Genomic DNA, 21,698 nt, shown 5'->3' with positions numbered 1-21,698 from the left:
TTAGGATTGTGGCTAATAACGTTGAGTTATACCACACCTTAGTATGCCTGGTATTCTTGTAAGCTTCTGTTTGTAGTTGGCTGCTGCCTCGTATTGATGCATTTATAAATAAAAGTTGAAGGCAGAACAACAAAGTAGTTCTACTCAATTTTCTGGAGGACAAGAATCTGACCTTTACTGCAATGGGCTGCACTGAATGCAGTTTTAACATCAAAAAGGAAAACAAGCTCATCAATTACAGCTTGCAGTGCTGTTGCTCAAGTGTCAAACTCTCAAGCAGTGTTCATCAGGCATTAAAGACATTTAAATTTATTTGTGCCTGGGAAAGTTTGGTTTGTCCCTTTCCGTGCAGAAGTTTGGAAAGGAGAATTTGCAGAACAGAGTGCAGTCAGAGAGGAATTGTGCTCTGAACTGCTGGAAAGGAATGGGGGAATCTTGGAGAAGATATTTCACTGTTACAGGGCCCAAGCTGATCACACAGGGTTGTGGATTCTGCAGACAGAACTGGACACACGTGCTCAGGTGCTCCCAAAGTCAAAGAACCTTCAGCTTTATTTGGGGAAAAAGTTTGTTGTAGTAACACACTTACGAGAACAATATTCCTGTGTCTCTTAAGTTCAGCGTTCTCTATCCAGACTTACTTGGAACAGTGACATAACCTTATTATCTCCAGCTGCAGCAGCCAAATCCAATGCTGAGTGCCCTGCTGCATTCTTCTTCTGCACGCTTGCATTGCAGCTGTAAATACAGAACACATTGGTTTAAACTGCTTAAATTCATTGTAAGCTACTGCAGTTAGTGAAGTGGCTTGTAGGTGAACGTTGATGTGGGATAACTTTGGAATTTCTGGATGCTCCTTCCTGCAGGGACACGGGGCAGGCTCTGGCCCTCCCGTGCTGCCAAGCAGCTCTGTGCTGGCAGGCTGGGGGAGCCTGCAGCTGAGCTGGGGGCCCAGCCACAGTACCTACCATAACAGGGCTCGGATGCACTCCTCTCCCTCCAGTCCCAGCAGAACTGCCTCATGGAGAGCTGTGTTGTTGTGCCTGCATGGGAGGAATGAGCAATGTACTTATTACCGAAGGAAACTCAGCAAGTAGAACTAAGGAAAATGAATAGGAGGATACAGAAGACACTAGAAGTGTGGTAGGCTTTGGTGGGGTTTATCTCTAAGTCAAAGTGGAGAGGAGAAGGAACTGAATAGAACAGCTTTCACAAGTTGCAAGAAATCTTCAAAGCTGGTAGCTGGAAGAAGGAGTGAGGATACTGTCATTGAAAGGAGCTCCTCCACTACAGATTGGTGGAGGAGAGGTGGGGGTTTAGTTCCCTCTAAAGTTGGAACATGTGTGATTTTTTTGGGTAAAACTTGGAAAGAGCCAAGGCAGAGGATCAGAGCTCACTTACGGCCCTGACTGCTGGTCAATGTCGGCCCCTTTCTGCACCAGAGGGGAGATGGCTCCTGTGTGCTTGTTCAGGACAGCAACTGTGAGGGCAGGGCGCTCCTCCTCGCTCAGGGAGTTGGGGTCAGCTCCCTGGAACAGAGCAGAGGGAAATGGAGCTGGTAAAACCATACAGATTCTTCAGTTTCCACCCTGCTTTTGTATTATGCCAATTCAAGCTGGGAAATGGGCTTCATGCTCAAGGCAGAGAGAGGTTCAAAGTGTGTTGCTTTGCTTTGTTCTGAAAATGTTTGTCATCAAAGCCAGAGTAAATGTGTGTAACAGTAGCCAAATGAGATCCCACAGCAGAAACATAGATTATGCTTGCTTTTGCTATACAGAGGACTGGATCCTAAACTATAAAACGAATACATTGTTCTTTCTGCTTGGCCTTGGCAAACCCAGAGAAGACTGCCTTATGCACTGACCAAATAGAAATTTGGGAAGAAATCTATAAATATAAAACAGGCCCTATCTTCTCTAAAATGCTCTTCCAATCTGAAGACTGGTATTGCAAGGCTGTTGCCTCCTAATCATCACTCCAAAGTTGCATTCCAGGCTAATATTCATGCAGTAAATGGCCAAAGAGTTGAAAAGGAAACTTCAGCAAGCGTGACTTACATCACTGAGCAATTGTTCTATGAAGGGGATTCTTCCTTTCCCAGTTTGACCCAGTTCATCCAGTAGCTGTCTGGACTCTGGCTGTGGAGATACACAACAGCCAGTAACATTTCACACAGTGAAAATACAAGTAGGTGGGCCTGATTCTGCCTTGGAGTGAAAGTGAAAAATGCACACAGTGGGGTGAATTCAATGTATCTGAGCCTCATTGTTACTAATCCCTGACTTTGGGAATGTCTTTCCGAATCTAAGCAAGTGTTGGGGAACCAGAGCTAATATCTCACTACTGAGGTCTTCATTCAGCAAGTGTGTCTGCAAATGATTAGCTTTACATCAATGCAGCTCTCCAGGGCTGTACAAAGATCTGCTCAGCACAGAAAAATTAAACATGGGTACATGTTTAGGATTAAAGTTTGAAGCTTCCAGAACTTGTGGAAGTATTCTGTTATAAAAATGTGTATGTTTTGCCTCGGATAAGTTAGTTTACTAAATCTTAAAACAACAAATAAACAACAAAACCTAAAACGATTTCCTTTTATTTCTTCCCAGCTTTCAACCTCCTTTTCTCATTTTGAAAGCTCAATCACTTGACCAAGCATTTTTATCTCTGGACTCTTATCACAGAGCTCTGTATCTTCTCCCACCTGTTGAGTTGGCTGACTGATCCAGGCTTAGACTAATGTACATTTCCCTTTTGAAATTTTCCATGTCATTACTGACAATCCCTTTAGTAGACAGTTCTTTCAGAAAATTTGGTCTCCAGTGGAGGTAAATCCTTGCTGCTTGAATTAAACTAGGCCTCTATGGAGTTGAATGTTGTAAAGTCAAGGAAAGATGACAATACCTCCATCTGATGTTACTTCTGAAAAAATCTGTAAAGAATCACTCTGCAACAGTCCTTAGACCTAATGCAGTGTCAGAATTGAATAGGTTCAAAATGAGAGAAAAAGTCTAATTAAACTCTTAGTAGAAAAACAAATGAGTTATTTTCAGTTTTGAACTAAATGTCAGTTACCAATGTTCAGGTTTTATATTAAGTTGCACTTTTATCCCCTGCCCTCAGTCAGGGTTAAAACCTTTCTATTTTAACCCTTGGATGCCCTCCTTCATATTAGTGCTGCTCTAGAAATCTTTTCTCCTGTATTTGCAGAAGATACTTACAGAGAGCTTATATTCCTGGCCCATTACTGTTCTTGACTTGGTTCTCTTTATTTTGCCTCTTGAATAGAAAAGATTATGATCACCTCTGCCTACCAGAAAGGAAAACAAGTGTTAATTCAAAGCAAAGTCAGTATCCTAACTAGAACTTGGAGGAGAGAGCTGGAAATAATTTATCCACAATCAAAGCAGTATTTATCAGTTTTCTGCATGAGAGAGTGATGAAACACTTGTTGCAGATCATACTGGTTTTAACAAAAGGTTTACACAGCTCCCAGTGCAGTTACTGCCTCTTGTCAAGTCTCAGACTGGAAGCACAAAGTGGATGAGACTTGTATGTGAATTAAGTGTATCAAATGATGGTATAGGAATTTCTGAATTCTGAGGCTGACTTTACAACTGGTTGATTTAATGAAAACCTAAGTCCAATATGAGATGCCCAAAATGCTGAGCTGTTACTGACACCAGTGGGAGATTGCAGTTAAACAACATCTCTGCAAACCAGGTCTAGGATGAATGTATTTCATAATTTCTTATCTTTGCCAAATATGCCAGAGCTGGCAGTCCCTGGCAGAGCTCAGAAGTAGAGATAATATTGATATTTGTGGTTCCTATTGTAAAAGAATATATGACACATCTAAAGTTTTACTGCTATAATAAAAACACTGCTGTGAGCTGTGGCTGCAGTTCACTGGTCTCCTCAGCTGCTGCCTAGGGATGAAGAATTTCCAGGAATGTTAGAAAGTCTGTACATTGCTTAAATTTCAACTTGGACACATTTTGAGACTTAAAAGATCAACTTAAATAGGCACAGAATGTTTGTCTGTCTAAGCTTCCAAGCACTACTTCTGTATTCCTGACTGCTGTATTTATGGTCTGCTGTAAAGATGGGGGAAAAAAATCTCACCAAAATTAGTCTGACTGCCATCCTGTCCATCTGTGACTTCTGTTACAGCACTTGGGTAATCATTGCTGAACTTCACTGCTCTCTTAGGATGAATATCCTGTAGAATCATCAAATGCAGGCAGTTATTATCATGTAATGCTGCTATAATCTTAGTGGCACAAAACTGTTGCAAATGAGAAAATACATAGGCTGTTAATATCAGTGTCAAATTAACACAAGACATTATCATATGTAATTGAACTCTGTTTTGAGGCAAAATTATGTGGCTTTTTTTTCTAAACCTTGTGTTAGGTATTTCTTTTGATTTAGAAAATAAAGCGACACAACCTCGCTTAATGAAATGAAGATTCTCACCAAATGAAAGTGTTTCTACCACTTGAGAAATTTCACTTCTGAAATGATGTGATACAGCTTTTCAGGCTCCACATGGCAAGGTAAGCTTTCCAAGATTCCTCACAAGAGACACAGTCTGAATTGTGGATTTTTGAGATGGTAGATTTTAATCTTTGAAAAGCTAGAAATGTGTATGTAGTGGTTTTTGGAACATGGTAATTCTTGAGATGGAAGTTCCAGATTTTGAATAAAGTTAACAGGAGCTCTGACAAAAGTTATCTCCAAACTATTGGAAATTACTAAGCTTATTCCTTAAGAACAGTTTGCACGCTGAAAAAAAGCAGGATCTGAGATCAAAAGCTAAGGGGTGCTAGAATCATCAAACAACATCAGCTGAAAGAAGAAAGTTAATACTAATAGCAAACTAACAAAGTGTGAGATGATAGCAACATAACCGTGAAGTCAGGCTTCATCAGATAAGGCTACCTGTTCATCCAGCTCTAACAGAGAAAGAAAAAGATTCTTTTCTCTGAAGCAATAAGTTAACACCCTCTGAACAAAAGCATTTCTTGTTTAGACCTGAATTTAAAATATATCATTACACTGCTCTAGTGACAGCTTTAGACCAGCTGCCTCTCAACAGGCCCCATCCCCTGAACTGACCTTGTTAACAGCAGCAAAATTCAGTGTAATAGTGACATCACAGTCATCTTCAGAGATGGTAGCATAATTAATCTAGAGGGAAAGAGCAGCCATTAGTATGTCTTACAAAAAAAACCCCACAGAAGTACTTTTAGGAATGAGTGTTGCTGGTGGTGTTTGTGGTGCAGCCAGTACACAAAATCACGTGTGGCCTTTGCCTACTTGTGATATTGTACCAACACTTCCCATGTCAATGAGAAAGGGGCAGGTGTTTTTTGAGTAACTGGAAATTTTGCAACAACTGAAATGCCAAGTGAATCCAAAACTGAAATGAGGCTACATTTCATGGAAGTACAGTCATTCTCCACTGAGATTTTGTAGCTGTGTAAAAGGCTGTGTTGTTCTCGGGACTTCCAGATCCAGGAGAACTGGTGGCTGCTTTAGTCACACCAGCCTGGGGAAGCACAGTCAGTATTAAAACTTTGGTACCTTTGTGTATCAATTCCTTGAGACAGTACTGCTGGCAACAAGTCTATGGGAGTCATACAAAAATGAGTGCACAGGGGATTATAAAGAATGGAATGATTATATTGCAGCTGGTTAAGAATTTTGAGGTAAGGTTGATTCTATTTCCAATCCACATGAAAAACTGAAAAAGCAGCATTAAACCCAGATAGCTGGCATCTGCTTTGAACCATTTCTGTTACTTTTGAGGGCACTGCTTTTAAGACAATAAACTGGCAAAAGGCCAAGAAGCAGCAGGAATAGCCTTCCCTAGGCAATTTTATATTCTTCAGGCTTGTCTTTTTGAATCCTCTAGCAGAGGAAAAAAGTTGCAATGGACTGTACCTCAACTCTATTAAGCAGATATTCTCTTATATTTATAGTTGTACTACAGTTTCTGAACATGCTGGTGGACAAGAGGTCTCAGTGGATATAGAAATCAGGTGCAAAGTATTTACTGGAGTATCTACTCCTTAGGAAGGAGTCCTAGAAGGTTTCCACCTTCTTCCTATATAAAAGCAGCTGAGCAAAGGCTTTCTCACTCCCCTTACAGCTCTTAGGTGAGAGAATGGGAATTGCCATTGGAAAGAAAGCAGAAAAAATCTTCAGGAAAAGACTGAGCAAAAAATGGAACAACAAAACAAGACTTTTTACACACATTACACACAAAAACAAGTCAATGTCTAAAGAAAAGGGAGACATTTATTTTCCCAGTGTTTATGTAGCAGCCACAATAATCTCATGACCCTCCATGGGAAGATACCACTCCCAAGCTCCTTCCTACCTTTCCCATTTGAGGTTCTCCAATCAGTGTTCTGAATTCAAGGTTGTTCTGGGCATAGCTTCTAAGATGAGCACAAACATGATCCAGCTGTTTTCTCCAGTAACCTGTTCACAGAGAGTTAAGCAGGAGAAAAATCCTTAAAATGTGATTAACATTCCTTCTAGTCATGTGATTTAAGATTTAAAAATAGCATAGCTGCACTGAGATTAAAAAAATCTGTAGAAAATTCATCTCATCAAGAAAATGAGAAGGAAGTTATACCCTAAAAAGCCAGGTGAAACACTGTATTATCCATAGGTTATATATAATTCATCCTTAGGGCCCTCTATTCAAAGCAAAGCCATGTCTTGGAATGATCCTTGGGAGTCAAAACTGGTCCTGTGTGAAGGGAAAATCTCACACTATTCCAGATCATAAGAAAAGAAAAAAGTAAAATATTTTAAAAAATTTAAGTTAAGTGATTGTGTGTTATTGAACTGATTCTTAGTTGATTTGGGATAACTGACAGGGAACAATAAACAAAATTTGAAAACTGCAAACACAGAAACTCGGATACACAGCATTTTGGTCTGTGTAAATTATCCTCCAAATAAATTCCTTTCAATTATATATGTGAGAGCCTATTAAAAGCTTAAGCATTCCTGCTCTTTTGCCTATCAGGATCTCTGGGAGAGAGAGAGTCAGCATTCCTTTATGCTGATAGAGGCCATGAAACATGAGGGGCTGAATGAGCCTGGATTAAAAACTCATCTTAAGCTATTTAGAGCTTTTGCACCTCCTGTCCAGGCACTTCTGGAGCTCCATTCTGTTTTCATCATCAGAGGAAGCAACAAATGGACTTGTTCTCATTTTTAACTGACTGTTTTCAATCTAATTTTCTTTATAGCATCCTTATGGTAAGTACAGAGCATGATTCATTTTGTTGTAAATAAAATTGTGTAGGCTTGATAACCTCATTTAACTTACACAATGAAGCTGCTCTGACCTTATCCTTTCCTTCATGTTAAGTGAAGCTTGAAACAGTGAAAAGAGACCAGGCCAGAAGAAAAGTGCAGCTCTGGCTTTTACAAGACAAAGCAAGGGCACAAGGAGTTTTGTGCTTGGAAGACTCAAGGTTGAACTGGTATGACAAACTAAACCAGCAAATCTTACTTGTTAAGCAGCTTTAAATGGATAGAAAAAGAAGAACCCACAGAACAACATAAATTGTTCCCTGCTGTGGTCTCATATGCAAAAACTAATACAAGTTGAAAGTAGTATTTAAAACATCTAAAATAGGCTACTTGGTGAGTGATCTCTCTGTAGAAGTCAGTATTATTTGCAATAAAGTGGTTCATAACTAGCCCAGATCCCCAGATTTTACTTCAAAAAATCCAGATGGTCAGAAACATATTCTTGCATGATTGATGTTTTATTAGATTTCAAAGGATTTTTGGCAGCACTGATGGAATACTTGAATTCATGCTGCCAATAGCAGATTATATCACACTGATTTAACCTTTGTTACAGTAAAAAAGGGAAGCCTTCTTTGTAAAGCTTACCTGGTGAATGTCTTGGCTCCTGTTGAAAACAGACTGAAAGTACAGCAAAAAAAGAAACCCAGTACACACCAGAGGATTAGTGTTTTGGTACTGCTGTTGTTTGCCCCTTTCTTAACTGTTTAGTCTTTTTTTTTTTAATCTTCATACATGAAAAGAAGGTTAGTTAATAATTGATATGGTCAAGAAATAATAACCTCCACCATCTTATGTAATCACTTGTATTTAAAAACTTTAATATCAAATGTCTGATACTATTTTGATTGAAGAAATAATGGTCATATTTGGCATCTATAAATGAGATTTTCCTGGGTGATAGTGCATGGTCTTGTTGATGCAGGTAGTTTCAAGCCATGTATACAACTCAGCATGAACTGACTGTAAGAGACATTTATTGATTTATGGAATGAAATACGTTACTCGGTCCTGGGCAGGATCTAATGGAGAATACATTACACAGTGCAACTTCAACAAAGTTACCTCTGCTAAGTGGATAAAAATGAAAAGAATTCAAATGGAGTTCAGAATTTCTTCCCTCCCTTTCCCAGTGACAGCAGTTCTCACTCACAAGGCAAGAGCTGTACTTCTGACAGAGATATACAAATAATTGGTGTTACTTTGCTTTTTTCTTGGCACTATTAGGGGCCAATCCTCTCTTATCTCTGACTAAATTAAGCTCCCTGACATGTTGAGTCAAGTGTTGTATTTCCTACAGTGATGCCTAAGAGAACATGCCACATTTCAGAGGAAGGGAGGAGGAAAACAGATTTCCCCACTGATTATTTTAAAAATCAGAGGCCATCTGAATACAGATACACAGAATCAAAAGAGGAATTTCTAACATTCTTTACTACCCAATAGAAAATGAATTCTGATAACAGCCTGAGGGGTTGACCATCTGATTGCTGAAGAGAGCTAGATGGGAAAGTGGATCTAAAAGAGTAACTGCTCCTCCAAACCAGGGTTTGGTGCTGTAATGATTTAAAATTAACTCGTTCTATGGATTGCCCAGCTGGACTGCCCTGTGAGATTAAAGACAATTTTACCCACTAAGCCATTTATTAGATCCTTAATTAATACAGATGGACTGTCTTCAAGGGTTTGGGATCCAGAAAGCTGAAGATTTCTCAGGATAGTAAAACTAAAACCTCAAAATGTCAAGTATTTAATGACAGCAAATGGTCAAGTGGTTCCACAAAGAACAAAGTGACCACAAAACTCACTTGGAAAGAAAGTTGTCTGTAGTACTGATACTGCTCCTACTGTAGTCTGGGAGAGGAAAGACTCTTCAATGAGTGATGTTTTCATAATCCTACTAAGAATCCCTTCCTCTAGTCTTTGCTTCTGAAGTTTCTACAATTTATTCCACAACAGCACCCCACACAAGTTCCTCATGTAGACAAGCTTCATCATATTTTCAAGAGCTCTGATCCCCTGTGTCTCAGAGTTTTGTTTATCAGTATCCCTGCAGGTGCCATCACAGCTCTACCTGAAGTTCACATTGCAGGGGCTGTGGAGGGTGCTGGGAACTGGGAGCTGTGCAGTGGTTTCCAATTCAAATAGAGGACACCTGCCTCCAGTCTTGTGGGATCTGAGGAAATCAAACTACTGCCAAATTAGTATGGTTGCACAGGGCTCAGTAGCCACAATTTTGATACTTCTTATAGCTTTCTTTCAGCTATTGGTGGAGATCAGTGATTGAATTCTAAGGCAGTGCATTTACAAGTGACTGGTGGGAAGATAGACTTGTAAAGATGTAAATCAGTGTCCTACTGATGCCACATTCCATAGACTATAATATTTTCAAGAAAAAGCAAGGTCATAAATTGTGTAGAAATCATAAAATCAGAACTTCTAACCTTTTCCAGGACTAATGGCTCTCAGGAGAGGCTTGTGATCACTCATCTTTTCCACCTTTTCTTTTTGTGAAATCAGCTCAAGCTCCTTCTTTTCCAGCAGTTTGCTGGATGGGTAAAAAAGTCCAATGGTTTGGGTTCCTTTATCTTCTCTTTCTGTTAGTTCTGTCCTTGATTTGGGCAAGAAAACAGGACAAGGTTGCCAGGCAACTTGAGCCTGTAATCGTTTTGCCTGTGGGGGGGTGGAGGAGAAGGGAAAATATAAGTAATATAGATGTAATTCAATGGCTTACAAGCATAACTTAACCACAACACTACACCAAATTGTAAGGGAATGAAAAAGCTAGCAGGAAGAATCATTAACAATTTTCTATTTTAATTACCAGTCTGTAACAACAAGGCAACTTACCACAAATATTCAAGCAAAATCCAAATTCTTCATGATTGCCAGGAGACATGTATGCTTTTGTAGGGCAAAAGCTGGCCTTGCTAAGTATTGGACTCTTCCTTAAAGTAGAGTTTTAAAAACACTACTACATTTTCATGAAACAATATCAGCAGGCCACAAATAATTCACAACTAATAACATAGAAGTACTTAAAGAGCTAAGATCAGTACTTAAAGAGCTAAGACTTTTGAAAGGCTGATCATTTCTCACTTTGCCATTTAGAAAGAGGCTGGATCAAGGCCTTGGGCTGAGGCTGCTGTTCAGCAGAAAGCAGAACCAAGGGGTTTGCCCTTGTGCTCCTAGTCCACAGCATCGCCCAAGGAAATGAATGGAGCTGTGCTGATCCACACCCACGATGGAGCAGCCTCTCAGCTGTGTTCAAACCTGGCTTTGTAACACTGTGTCCCACCTGAGCAGATCCCACTGAGTCCCCACGATTCATGGGACTGGCAGGAGAGCTCTGCCTGGATGGGGGCTCTATGAAGACACCACAGGACACGCAGAAGCGAGCATAGGGCTGGTTGCTGGTACCACACTTGGAACAGGAAAAGTAGGATGGAGGAGGTCCAGGCTGGAAAGTTCAATGCAATATTTGTCACTAGAGAAGCATAGGATGAATGACTCCAGAATGATAAGAGCAGAGGAATGAATTAAAAGGAAGTAAATACCACCCTGAGTCCCTTGGTACAGTACAGGACTAATGGTTATTTATGCATATAAGGGAGTATTTTAAATTTTATGTGCATTCAGCTCACAGAAAATAAATTCTCCTCAAGTGTGATCTTAGGTAGAAGCACTGCACAAGGGGAAATTGTTTACATTGATTGTAACTCTACTGGGCAGCAGCTAAGTACTTGTTTATATTGAAGTTAAGGAGGCCTTCAGTTAAAACAATTGCATGCATCATCTCGTATCTGGTAATTGCCTGTATTGGTGGTTATAGGCCGGAGTTGTTATGGGAAAACTTGCATTAGGTTAGCCTATACTTTAACCTTTGATGGGTAAATTACTTTGCCTGAGCACAGGGCTGTTGCATCTCAGCTGATGCAATGATGGTGCTTGTTGACCCATGATCATTTGTTTGCAACTCTAAACCCTTGGGTCACTGACTGATGTGGGGTCGGGATGTCTTGTAAGCCTTTCATTTTTCCATACGCAATCCTCTATGCTCTAAGCAGGTATCTTGATAATAACACTGTTTACTGACTGCCAAGAGTTTTGACAGAGAAGTCTGACATTGCTGCAGAGAAGCAGCAGCCAGTTTGTCCCACAGACAGCAGGAGCACATGCCTTGGCCCCACACCAGGCACAGAAGCGGGCGTCGCTCTGGTTCACGCCGTTGCATTTTGAGCACAGAGTCGTCTTCCTTTGCTGGCCCTGCTGAGGTGGGCAGGAGTCTCCTCCAAACGTGGGCTAACAAAACAAAACAAGTGTTAGGGAGAAAATGCTGCTCATGAAGAAAAGTCCACAAGCCTAATAAGGAGAAAGAGGAGAGCAAGCTGCTCTGACAACATAAAGTAATATTCAGCCTAAATGAATTATTGCAGCTTAGAATGAGCAACAGAGTGACTCGGATCTAACCTGTAATTTTGTTTTTCATTACAAAACCATGATAAAATGTAGCATTAATTAATTTGAAAATATTTTTAGCAGAACTAGCACCAAAAAATAAGAACCTTATCAATGGTGTGCTTTTAAACTGAGTATTTATTAATAGGGCTCTATGTATAAGTACAGACGGAATAAAGATGGAGGCGTCTCTGCTGATAAACTTGAATTTTCAAATCCAACACACAATCTTCTTTGTACCTTTCTTTTTAGTAGTATGGCAGGGAGAATGCATTCAGGCAAGGAGTTTCCTCACAGTTTGGAATTTGCTGCATAAATATTTTTTTGCACTCTTTTGCCTCATGCAAATTATGTATTACCCAACTTTTCTACAATTAACTTATATGAGTAAGTAAAAGAAAACAGGTTTTTCATCTGAAACTTTTGGAGCTTCAGTACAGATCCCAGTTAGGACAAATAGGACTTAAAAATGTTTTGTTATGTTTTGCCTCAAGGCTTATGTAGTTTATTTTCTCTACAAGTCGGGAATATGGATAAGGGACAGAACCCAAGGACAATTATTTTGATTACACCACAACAAAACAGCCCTGTTTTCATCTATGGCCTGCATTGCAATTTGAACAATGTAATTTGGGGGTTCAGTTAGAAGATAAATCTTCCAAAAGCACAAGTCTAAATATATTCTAAATCTAAATTATTTAATAGCTATTAATAATAATATCAGCATTATTACTATTAATTATTCCAAAATACTATTGTTATCACGAATTAATCACTATTATTAATAAAATTTCTGATTACTATTAATAATTCTTAGTAAGTATTTAACTTTCTCAGCTGATATACAGGTCTCACATTCAAGTCACATGCCTAACTACATATGCAGCTACATATTATGTACACATATATCTGCATTCAGTGAAGCAGCTAAACATACATTTATCTTAGGTAAATACAGAATCCTACTGAAACTCACTTTCAAATAACACTTCAGTGCCTATACAAGAGACTTTTGCCTCTAGCTACAGACAGTTTTAGAACTCAGAAGATAACCATTAATCAGAAGATTTTAACTTGCAAATAATTATTATTCTATCATTTTTGTATTTATCACAACCTGTAGAGGTGAAATGTACCAGACATTTTTAATACAAGACTTTTCAGAACTGAAAGTAAAATTCTTCTAAGGAACCAAGCTAAACAGGGAGATGAAACAGAGCAATTTTAGAGGTAATATTTCAGTACTTTTCTCACCTCTGTGCAGAGTCACAGCCAAATAGAAGCATGCTAGCTGTATGCATGTAGGAGAAGCAGCAAATGGAGATAAGAAAAATAATGTAAAAGTGGAGATATGAAAAATAATGTAAAAGTGTATTCTATTTTCAGAGAATAACTGAAATCAGTGTGAATGATGCTCCTGATGTATATACTCAACTTTTCTATTGCAATTGAAAGTAATCTGGATGCAAACAAGACTCCCTTGGAGTCAAGACTACTCATTTTCTAAGAGCCTTCTGAGCTTTCTCAATGGCATTCACAATACTGACTTCCATGTCAGAAACTTGAAGAGACATTTGTGGTGAAACTTCTGAGGGAGGACTGGGCTTAAATATGACATGGGGGAGAGAATCTCTGCTTTGGTAACACAGGGACACGTGGACATGACTTCAGTTTTCCAAAGATAAAGGATGTTCTGCTTTGGTTTGATTAACCCAGTGTGATTGAAGTCTTACCATCTGTACTTCAGGCAGTTTGCTCTCACAAGTTGCACAGTGTTTATGGTGAAGAGGATTTCCTGTGCCACACACCTGACAAATGACTTTGCCCTTTTAAACAGAGAGAGAATACATTTCACATCTGATAACTGTGAACAAGAAGACAAAGACTTGATCTTACAAAGTGCTGTGGTTATTCAGTCCTGCAGATAGAAGAAATCCTTCAAGTCTGTGCTGTTTCACACTTTAGTTAGGCCATGCTGCCTGGTCATCACATGGTGACTATTTTTTTAAAACTATGGGATAGTTTCCTGAGGAGATTAAATATCAATATCTCCAGATCTTTACATACACTAGTGTCAGTTTGTTTAGTCACTACACTCACACAAAACAGACAGCCCAGTATCTGCAAAGAAAATTATTAATAATAATATAATACCATAATACCATGAGGTGCCTTAAAAGACCTCTACAAGGTCTTGGCACAGTCACTATTAACAACTGAGTTTCTACCAGAGCTAAGAATAATTAGTCTGCTCTTTTGATGTTGCCACTAAATAGTTCAGGTCTGCCTCTGCACCTACATCAGGGCTGCCATAAAACATTACATTTAGGACAATGCCTATAATCCACTGGTGGTGGGTTGACCCTGGCTGGAGGCCAGGTGCCCACCAAAGCCATTCTATCACTCCCCTCCTCAGCTGGACAGCTAAGAGAAAATACAATGAAAGGCTCATGAGTTTAAGGGCAGGGAGAGATCACTCACTGATTATTGTCAGGAGAAAAACAGACTCATCTTGGGCAAAGTCATTGAATTTATTACCAATCAAATCAGAGTAGGAAAATGAGAAATAAAACCAAATCTCAAAAAAACACCTTCTCCTCACCCCTCACTCCTTCCTGGGCTTAACCTTCCTCCTGATTCCCTATCTCCTGTCCTCCTCAGCAGCACAGGGAAATGGGGGTTATGGTGAGCTCATCACACATTGCCTCTTCTACTTCTTCCTTCTCAAGGGAAGTATGTCCATGTCCTTATTGTACTGGGGAACCTTTAATCTTTTTTTCCATTCAAACTGTTTTTAATCCTACTAACTCTTAAACGTGTCCATAATGTAATTATACAAAGCCAGGTTGGATCAAAATATTTGTAACGAAATCACTTGTTAGAAAAATGCATACCAGGAGTTAAATCACTATTTTGTTTTACTTATTCTCAATTACCTTTATGCAGATGTTGTTTTGGGGCTGCAGCTGTGGAGCTATTGGTGACTCACAGATGATGCAAGTGGGTGTATTCATTGGCACAAGATGTCTGCATTCGAGGCATGGTGCCATCTGAAGGAAAAGCCACACCACAGTTGTGTTAAGGAGCATAATGGGATCATTAAGGTTATAATGAGATTTCAATATTTTCCCAGCTGGAGTCTCAGCAGCAAGGTCACTGGAGACATAGCAACTGACAGCAACTGATACTGATATTGATCCTTAAAAATCATAGTATCATATTGAGAAAATATGAAGACATCTGGAAAGACAATGCCAGAAAGGTACTGAGGTAGTTTTCAATAAAATTAAAATGCTACTATAAAATATGTACAGGTAGTTGAAATTCTCCTAATTATGGACCTAATGTAAAGAGGTGGTGAATCTCGGTCATTACTTAAAACTACAGCATTGCCCCAGACCAGACAACTTTCTGATGATACAGGAAGGGAAACACACCATGGACTTGTTAGATTAGGTTAATATCTGTTGGGAAGAGCTTAGGGAAGACAGTTACAGGCACCACTGCAAAGACTCGGTGCTCTTATATATGCCCACACATGCCACCATGTAAGGTTTCGGGACTGGTACTGTTTCCTGACACAGGCAAATAAAACAATTTACTTTTTCATTGTTTTCCTTATTAGAATACATGGCACTTGAAGAAATCTGTGGGTAATTTTGCCCATGGTTAATGGTTTATGGTTATCTATGGTTAATCTGAAGAATTTCATTGGGTCCAGTGCTAAAGGTATTGAGCAGAACAAAGCAATTAGAGCAGAACTTCCAAATGAAAGTGGGACTGAGTAACAGGTTTGCCAGTGCTGACTGTGTAACTTGCAGAGGCTGTCGTTCTCTTCAAGGATGATGTGTGGATTGCTATGATGTTCTGCTGACCTGTGTTCCTTCAGGGAGTGGGAAGCGCTGGACTGGCACAGGGGGGATCAGAGATCCACATTTCTGGCAGAAGTGAGCCAAGGGGTCAGACAGGCGAGGGGCAGAGCAGTGTGCACATCTGAAAATAAGAGCAAACCAGCTGAGCTTGTTTTAGTATTGCACTGCTGCATAATAGTGAATAATCTGGAACTTGTTGTGACAGGACTTAGGCCACTGGTTTCTCAGTTGTGATTTCCCAGCTGTGGTGGGACACCAGACCATGCCCCAACATCTATAATGTGAAGTTCTGAACTCTAAACAGCTTTGCAAGGTAGAAAGCTCTCTGGCTGCTCTGGAGTTTCATACTTTCCTCCTCATCATGAGAAGTAAACAGGTCTCCTGACAGGCAGTCTGTGTCAGGCCTCACTGCTGCACCACGAGGAGCCACTGATGTAGATCAGAACCTTTTCAATACTGATAAGCATTAATGTCCTATGAGACTACTCCAGTGAGCAGTGTTCACCTACAGCACTGAGGGTGTACTATAATTTGAAAAGAGAGTGTATTCTCTGATCCTATGAGTGTTAGGAATTTTTTTAAGGGATGATGAGACAGCTGATAACTGACAGTTGAAAACTACATTTAAGAGAAAGAATTTTTAAAGTCCTACATAGATTATACTCTCCACTTATGAGCCAGTGTCTGTCTTTGCCTTCTGAATTTTTACAGAGGCCCATAGCATTATCAGCTTGGTTGCAAAAGCCTCAGATACTTTCCAAAGGACCAATATGTTAAAAGGAGAAGTCACTTACTTAAGAAAATCTGTTTCACTCTGGATCCTTGACACTTGAGTGCTTGCTAAGCTTTTCTGGCTAGTCACTGCAGAGGAACTTGCAAACTGAAATAAAGGTAATTCTTCAGGCTTTAGAAAGGAAATATTTGCAAATGCATATAAAGATAGCAAAATCAGCTACAGATGTAATTTGAAACAAACTGCACTGAAAGGCACTGCTTTGAGGAGTACCTACTATCCTTGATTCCCCCATTAGCGGCATTAAGGACCCACAGCTTCTTCCAATAAAAGTAAATCAATGCCTTGCCATTTACTGCCACCACAGCATTACCGAATATTGAGTTTAAAATATTAACTTGCCAACATACAGCAGCAAGTATTTGCTAACTGTGGATTCAGGAATGTATTAGAAGAGAATTAGTAGGAATGCAGTCACTGCTCATTTCCTTTGCCTGGCTTTGTCCCTACTGATAACCGTGTCCTGCTTTGGGCATTCCCAGTCTAGTGCATCATTACCATTACATTTAAATCAGGACTGTAGAATACATGCAAAGGCATTAATAGCTGAGAGAGATCACAAATCTCCACCTCCTCCTTTTTTTAGACCTCTGTCCTGATGACAGCCGTGTACAGTTTTCGTCAGCTTACCCCTCTGCTCACCTGCAATGACTCCATTGGTTGTGCTGAGGTGGATTCCCCTCTGTACTCTGTGGCTCCCAAATGACTGGCAAGGAGCTGTGGTCCTTGAGAGGAACTGTGAGAAGGCTTTCTGTCTGTTTCCAAGATTAAAATTACAATTCTGTTATTCCACTGTCACCCACTTCATGCAGTTAATATATATCTGAACATGAATGTTACATACTCTTGCTAAACATATTTAAAAACATACTTGGCATCCACATTTCGGGTTCAAATAAGCTGCATGGAATTATAGGAAATTAAACTAGAAGAAACCCCATACCTCTTTGACAGAGCTTACTTTTATGTTTTAATTTATTTACAGTTTTCTTCCTTCCTGCATGCTCAAAAAACCCAGTTCCTACAATTAAATTAATGAGTAAACATTAATACAATTCCCTGCTCTTAAACAGTCCCATTGCTGTTGCCATGGAATAAGAGGCTTTATCTACAGAGAAAATCTGGGTCAAGCTTTCATTTCTGCTTTGTGTATTTATTTTGGAATCTTACTGCAAGCAAACATCAGTAAAGAAGTGCTGTAGAGGATTTGCAATCCCATCAATTTAACAGCATTTTCTGGCACAAAGGGAAATACAGACTGGGCCTTGTTGTGTTGCTGAGAAATGAATGACATTTTAATATGTTTTTAAGAAGTAATGTGAAATGTATGGAAGGTAAGTTTTGTTCTCTATTTGCAGTGGTGAGCAATTGAAACTGGAATTTCCAGAGGATGTTCTGTCTTCTGAGATGGTTTTAAAATTACCCACACTTTACAAGTGATACAAGAGGAAAACTCCATACTATTTTCTGCTAGAACAGAAGACTATCTCAGTTTTATGAAGTAATACTGTACCTTCAAGGTCTTGGGGTGTTTGATCCCAAGCAGGCTTGATTTCCACATTCAGTCTATTCTTCTTAGGTTTTGTAGTAAACATTCCACCTTCCTTATTCTAAAAAGTAATTCCATTTGAATTACAAATAAAATTTTTGCTTTTGTGCTAATCATCTCTTGCTATAGTTATTTGTTAAAATTTTAGAAGTACATGCTCAAGCTATTTTTTTTCAATGCAAGCATTTGAAAAGCTTAAATTATAAATGTATTTTTTAAATACTTGACCTCAATTGGTCATAAAATATCATGGGGGGAAAAAAAGCATCCCCTTGAAATGGTAATATTACAAAAAGGATCAAAGCAGCAAAGATGGGCAAACAGAGAAAATAAGTTATGTAAATAAAACTGGCAGTCAAAGCTTAATCTCTAAATAATATCATATATACAACATTTTATGTTCACACAAGGGGTTACAATTGCTAAAACTTACCTGTGTGGCCATATCTTTTAGGAAATTCTTGTCATCATCTTCAACAGGGAAAAGCATGTTTGGTTGCTGGTACTCTACCACAAACACCTTTGTTACAACTGAACTCTCCCTGTAGTCCCTGAAAATCAATGTTCACAAAGCTAAGAACCTGCCACAGACTTGTGTGCTGCAACAAGTAAATCACTGATGGATGTGGCTCTTTAGGTGGAACATCCCTTCCAAGCTTGGCAGTCATTATTTCAGTAGAATCCTGAGCAATATTTATTTGATAAATCAACTGTCGTTCTCTAATTCCTATTAAATTACAATAGTAACATTAAAATTGCTGAAAATATCCAAACCACTCTGTCATTCTAGAGCATCTCTCAGCACACCTGAAAATGTCCTAATAAAAACCAGACTGGAAACAAGTGTAAATCTAGGTACTGATAGCAAGAAAATAAACACAGGCCTCGGTTTTGTGTGTTATAATGTTGTTATATTCCAGTGCAGACACAAGGCACACTCTGGCTGCAGGTGGAGCTAACAGGGAACAGTGAGCACAAAGCTCCAAGTGGAGTGGAAGTTTCTGCTCCCTTGGAAATAAAAGATAACACAACACAGTATGGACAGAGAATTTATGTGTCCTCTCTCTGTCTCTAAGCATGAAGTTAGTTTGGACAAATCCAGTTTTCTTTCTATGTATTGTATTTTTGCTTCACCCAACATTGTAATTAAGCTATGAGGTTCAGCAGTCTGTGATCCTTTGGGAGACACGAAACAAATTCCTGGGAAGACCAACTTCTATAAATCCACTGAACCACTAGATGACCCCAGAAAACACCACCATGGTTCCTCTGCTTTTTCTGATGATCACACTCCAAAGGATGAGCTCTCAGTGCAGTACATCAGTTTCTCAGCCACAGCCTCCATGGATCATTGGACACCCACAGTCCAGGAGATAACATCCAAGAGGTAATCCAACCACACAAACACTTGATGGATAAAAAGCATCCTGAGAAAGACATGCCAATGCAATTCATGAGGACCATTTAGATTGCAAACTGCCTGGGAAAAGGCTCATCTCTCACCTGCAAGGTATGGAATGCTTTAAACAACATGGCTACAAGCTATGACAGGGATATCTGTCCCTTGCCAAAGCAGGATTAAAATAAAACAGGATACTCACTTTGTAACTGCCAGGGCCTTGATCATTATTTTCCCCACTGGTAATAAGATAGGACCCTTATACTCCAAAGTGTTACACGCCCCATGGCCAGGTTTCCTAATGAGTTCTGGTTTGCTTCCATCTAAAGTGTAATAAATAGAGACCCCTGGTGTATCTGAAAGAAACAGAGAAAGTAATTCCTCAGACTGTAGGCAACCTTGGAAAAACAAAGCACTCACTACTGTGCTTGATTTTTCTCACATCAAGAAAATAAAGCAGTTCTATAAGTGACCGAATGTTTGGGACCAAAACTGTTTCTCCCATGAAAAATCCTTTACTCAAAAAAAGCAATTTCATTGGAAGCAATATTTGTGACAGCAAAGTAGCTGTGCCATGGTTTTGCATGAAAACCTTGCAGCAGCTTGTCTGTTGCAATGACAGAAAGGATGTTTTCTGCCACAGCGAAAGGTGACAATTCAAAAATTGTAATGACAACGTTGGGAGTGAGCCTGGCCCAGGATTCTTTCAAGCACTGTTTTTGCAGTCAAAGCAAAATGCAACAGCTTAAAAGTTTGGCCTTGGAAGCAATTAAGACTGCTCACACATACAACTTTTATGTCAGTAATATTGTTTGAATGCATAAAATTACATGCAAGTACACTTGGTGCATCAAACCTGTTGGTTAATTTTATAAGTTCCTTAATGAAATGCACACTCCAAAATTCATACTTAAGTGCAAAGAAAGCATAGAGGCCAAACATTTCAAATGGACAAGTAAAGGTTTGAGATGGAGTCAAAGCTCTTGTTCATACCTGATTTTATTTCTATGAGAGTATTTGTGTCTATTTCCCGTTGAGCTTTCCCTGGAGGTGGAATTCGAAGTGGGATGATCTGAGGAACTGAGACAGAGCCAGCTGTCATTTTTCTCAGCAGTGATCTTTAAAATAGAATTAAAAGGCAGACAATAATCTTTCTAAACAGAAGAATGCACTGAGAAATAACAGCCTCTTAGCATGGCTCCTTGTCTTTATTTGTTTCTCTTAAAAGAGAGAACACTGGATTCTTGAAACTGTCCTGTGACTGTGATCCTGTGTAGAACAGCTTTAGCACCATATGTCAGTGATATATGGTAGGAGTAAGGAACAGGAATCTCCACCCTAATCATGTCAGATGTGAAACCAGTCTCATTTCATTATGGCCCCCTAAATAAATACAGGATGTCCTGAAAAGGACTACAGAAAAACAGCTATTGCTTAAGCTTATGCCAGTTATCATGTGAATCAAGAATATATCCATAAAACAGGTGCCAAACCCGATTTATCCTAGTGTACACAGTCATTACCATGTTGTGTAATTCAAGAATGAAAAATTGCATTTGGGTATGATGGCATTTTACGAAATGAAGAGACGTAGTCCAGATCTTGGGAATTGATGCTCAGGGCCAGGAAACACGTCTATGCTACAAGGATTTGGTTTTGTAATCAACCCTCCAGTGCTCCAGAAACAACTCTTATGCTGCTCACCAATGCAGGCAGGGAGGGTCACTGCCCACCCTCTCTGGGCAATCTGTCCCAGTGCTCAGTCACCCTCACAGGAAAGAAGTTCTTCCTCACGTTCAGGTGGGACTTCCTGTGCCCCAGTTTCTCTCTGTTGCCTCTTTTCCCATTTCTGGGCACCACCGAGCAGAGCCTGGTCCATTCTCTGACATACACCCACCAACTACGGGCGGATCAGATCTTTACCTGACCTGAGGGGGTTGACGGCTTTTCCCTCATGTTCCCCACCTGCTCTCGGCACACCTGGACAAAAGGTACTCGGGGTTCCGCTCCAGCCTCTTGGGATCGTATCCCTGGCGGGACGCACACGACCCGACCGGCATCGCCAGCGCGGCTACGCCCCGCTCCCCGCCCCTTCGCGGCGCAGCGCCCGCCCCTCGCCCCGCTCCATCCGTGCTGTCCAGCCCCTGCTCGGCCCGCTCCATCCCTGCTGTCCGGCCCTTGCTCACCCCGCTGGATCGCGCTGGATCCCGTCCCTCTCGCTCCCGTTTCCAGGGACGCCGCCCGCCCGCCGCTCCCGGCCTCATTGGCTGTTGCGTAGCAACCGACCCA

At 40.1% G+C, this 21,698-nt stretch overlaps 1 protein-coding gene across 3 annotated transcripts; it reads right to left on the bottom strand.

The window, feature by feature from the left end:
• Window positions 1-77: 77 nt before the first annotated feature.
• DZANK1 (double zinc ribbon and ankyrin repeat domains 1) lies at window positions 78-21,615 on the bottom strand. Of its 3 annotated transcripts, none has more exons than XM_069009436.1 (21): window positions 21,596-21,615; window positions 20,403-20,527; window positions 19,612-19,765; window positions 18,444-18,561; window positions 17,975-18,071; window positions 17,104-17,216; window positions 16,463-16,548; window positions 15,672-15,789; window positions 14,733-14,846; window positions 13,530-13,622; window positions 11,518-11,640; window positions 10,637-10,798; window positions 9,783-10,011; window positions 6,386-6,489; window positions 5,119-5,190; window positions 4,123-4,219; window positions 3,219-3,307; window positions 2,058-2,138; window positions 1,402-1,529; window positions 969-1,043; window positions 78-738 (listed from the first exon to the last, which is right to left on the bottom strand). In XM_069009436.1, exons 2-21 carry the CDS (start codon window positions 20,509-20,511, stop codon window positions 618-620), a joined length of 2,283 nt encoding a protein of 760 aa, XP_068865537.1. In that variant the 5' UTR covers window positions 20,512-20,527; window positions 21,596-21,615; the 3' UTR covers window positions 78-617. The 3 variants fall into 3 exon arrangements, with proteins under 3 accessions (XP_068865537.1, XP_068865538.1, XP_068865539.1); XM_069009437.1 differs by lacking the exon at window positions 21,596-21,615 and adding an exon at window positions 21,390-21,436; XM_069009438.1 differs by lacking the exon at window positions 2,058-2,138.
• Window positions 21,616-21,698: the final 83 nt, after the last annotated feature.

This window comes from Aphelocoma coerulescens, chromosome 3 (assembly GCF_041296385.1).
Source record: "Aphelocoma coerulescens isolate FSJ_1873_10779 chromosome 3, UR_Acoe_1.0, whole genome shotgun sequence".
Lineage (NCBI taxonomy): Eukaryota > Metazoa > Chordata > Aves > Passeriformes > Corvidae > Aphelocoma > Aphelocoma coerulescens.
The sequence above is the reverse complement of the archived record's forward strand: the minus strand, read 5'-3'. Positions and strand labels throughout refer to the sequence as shown.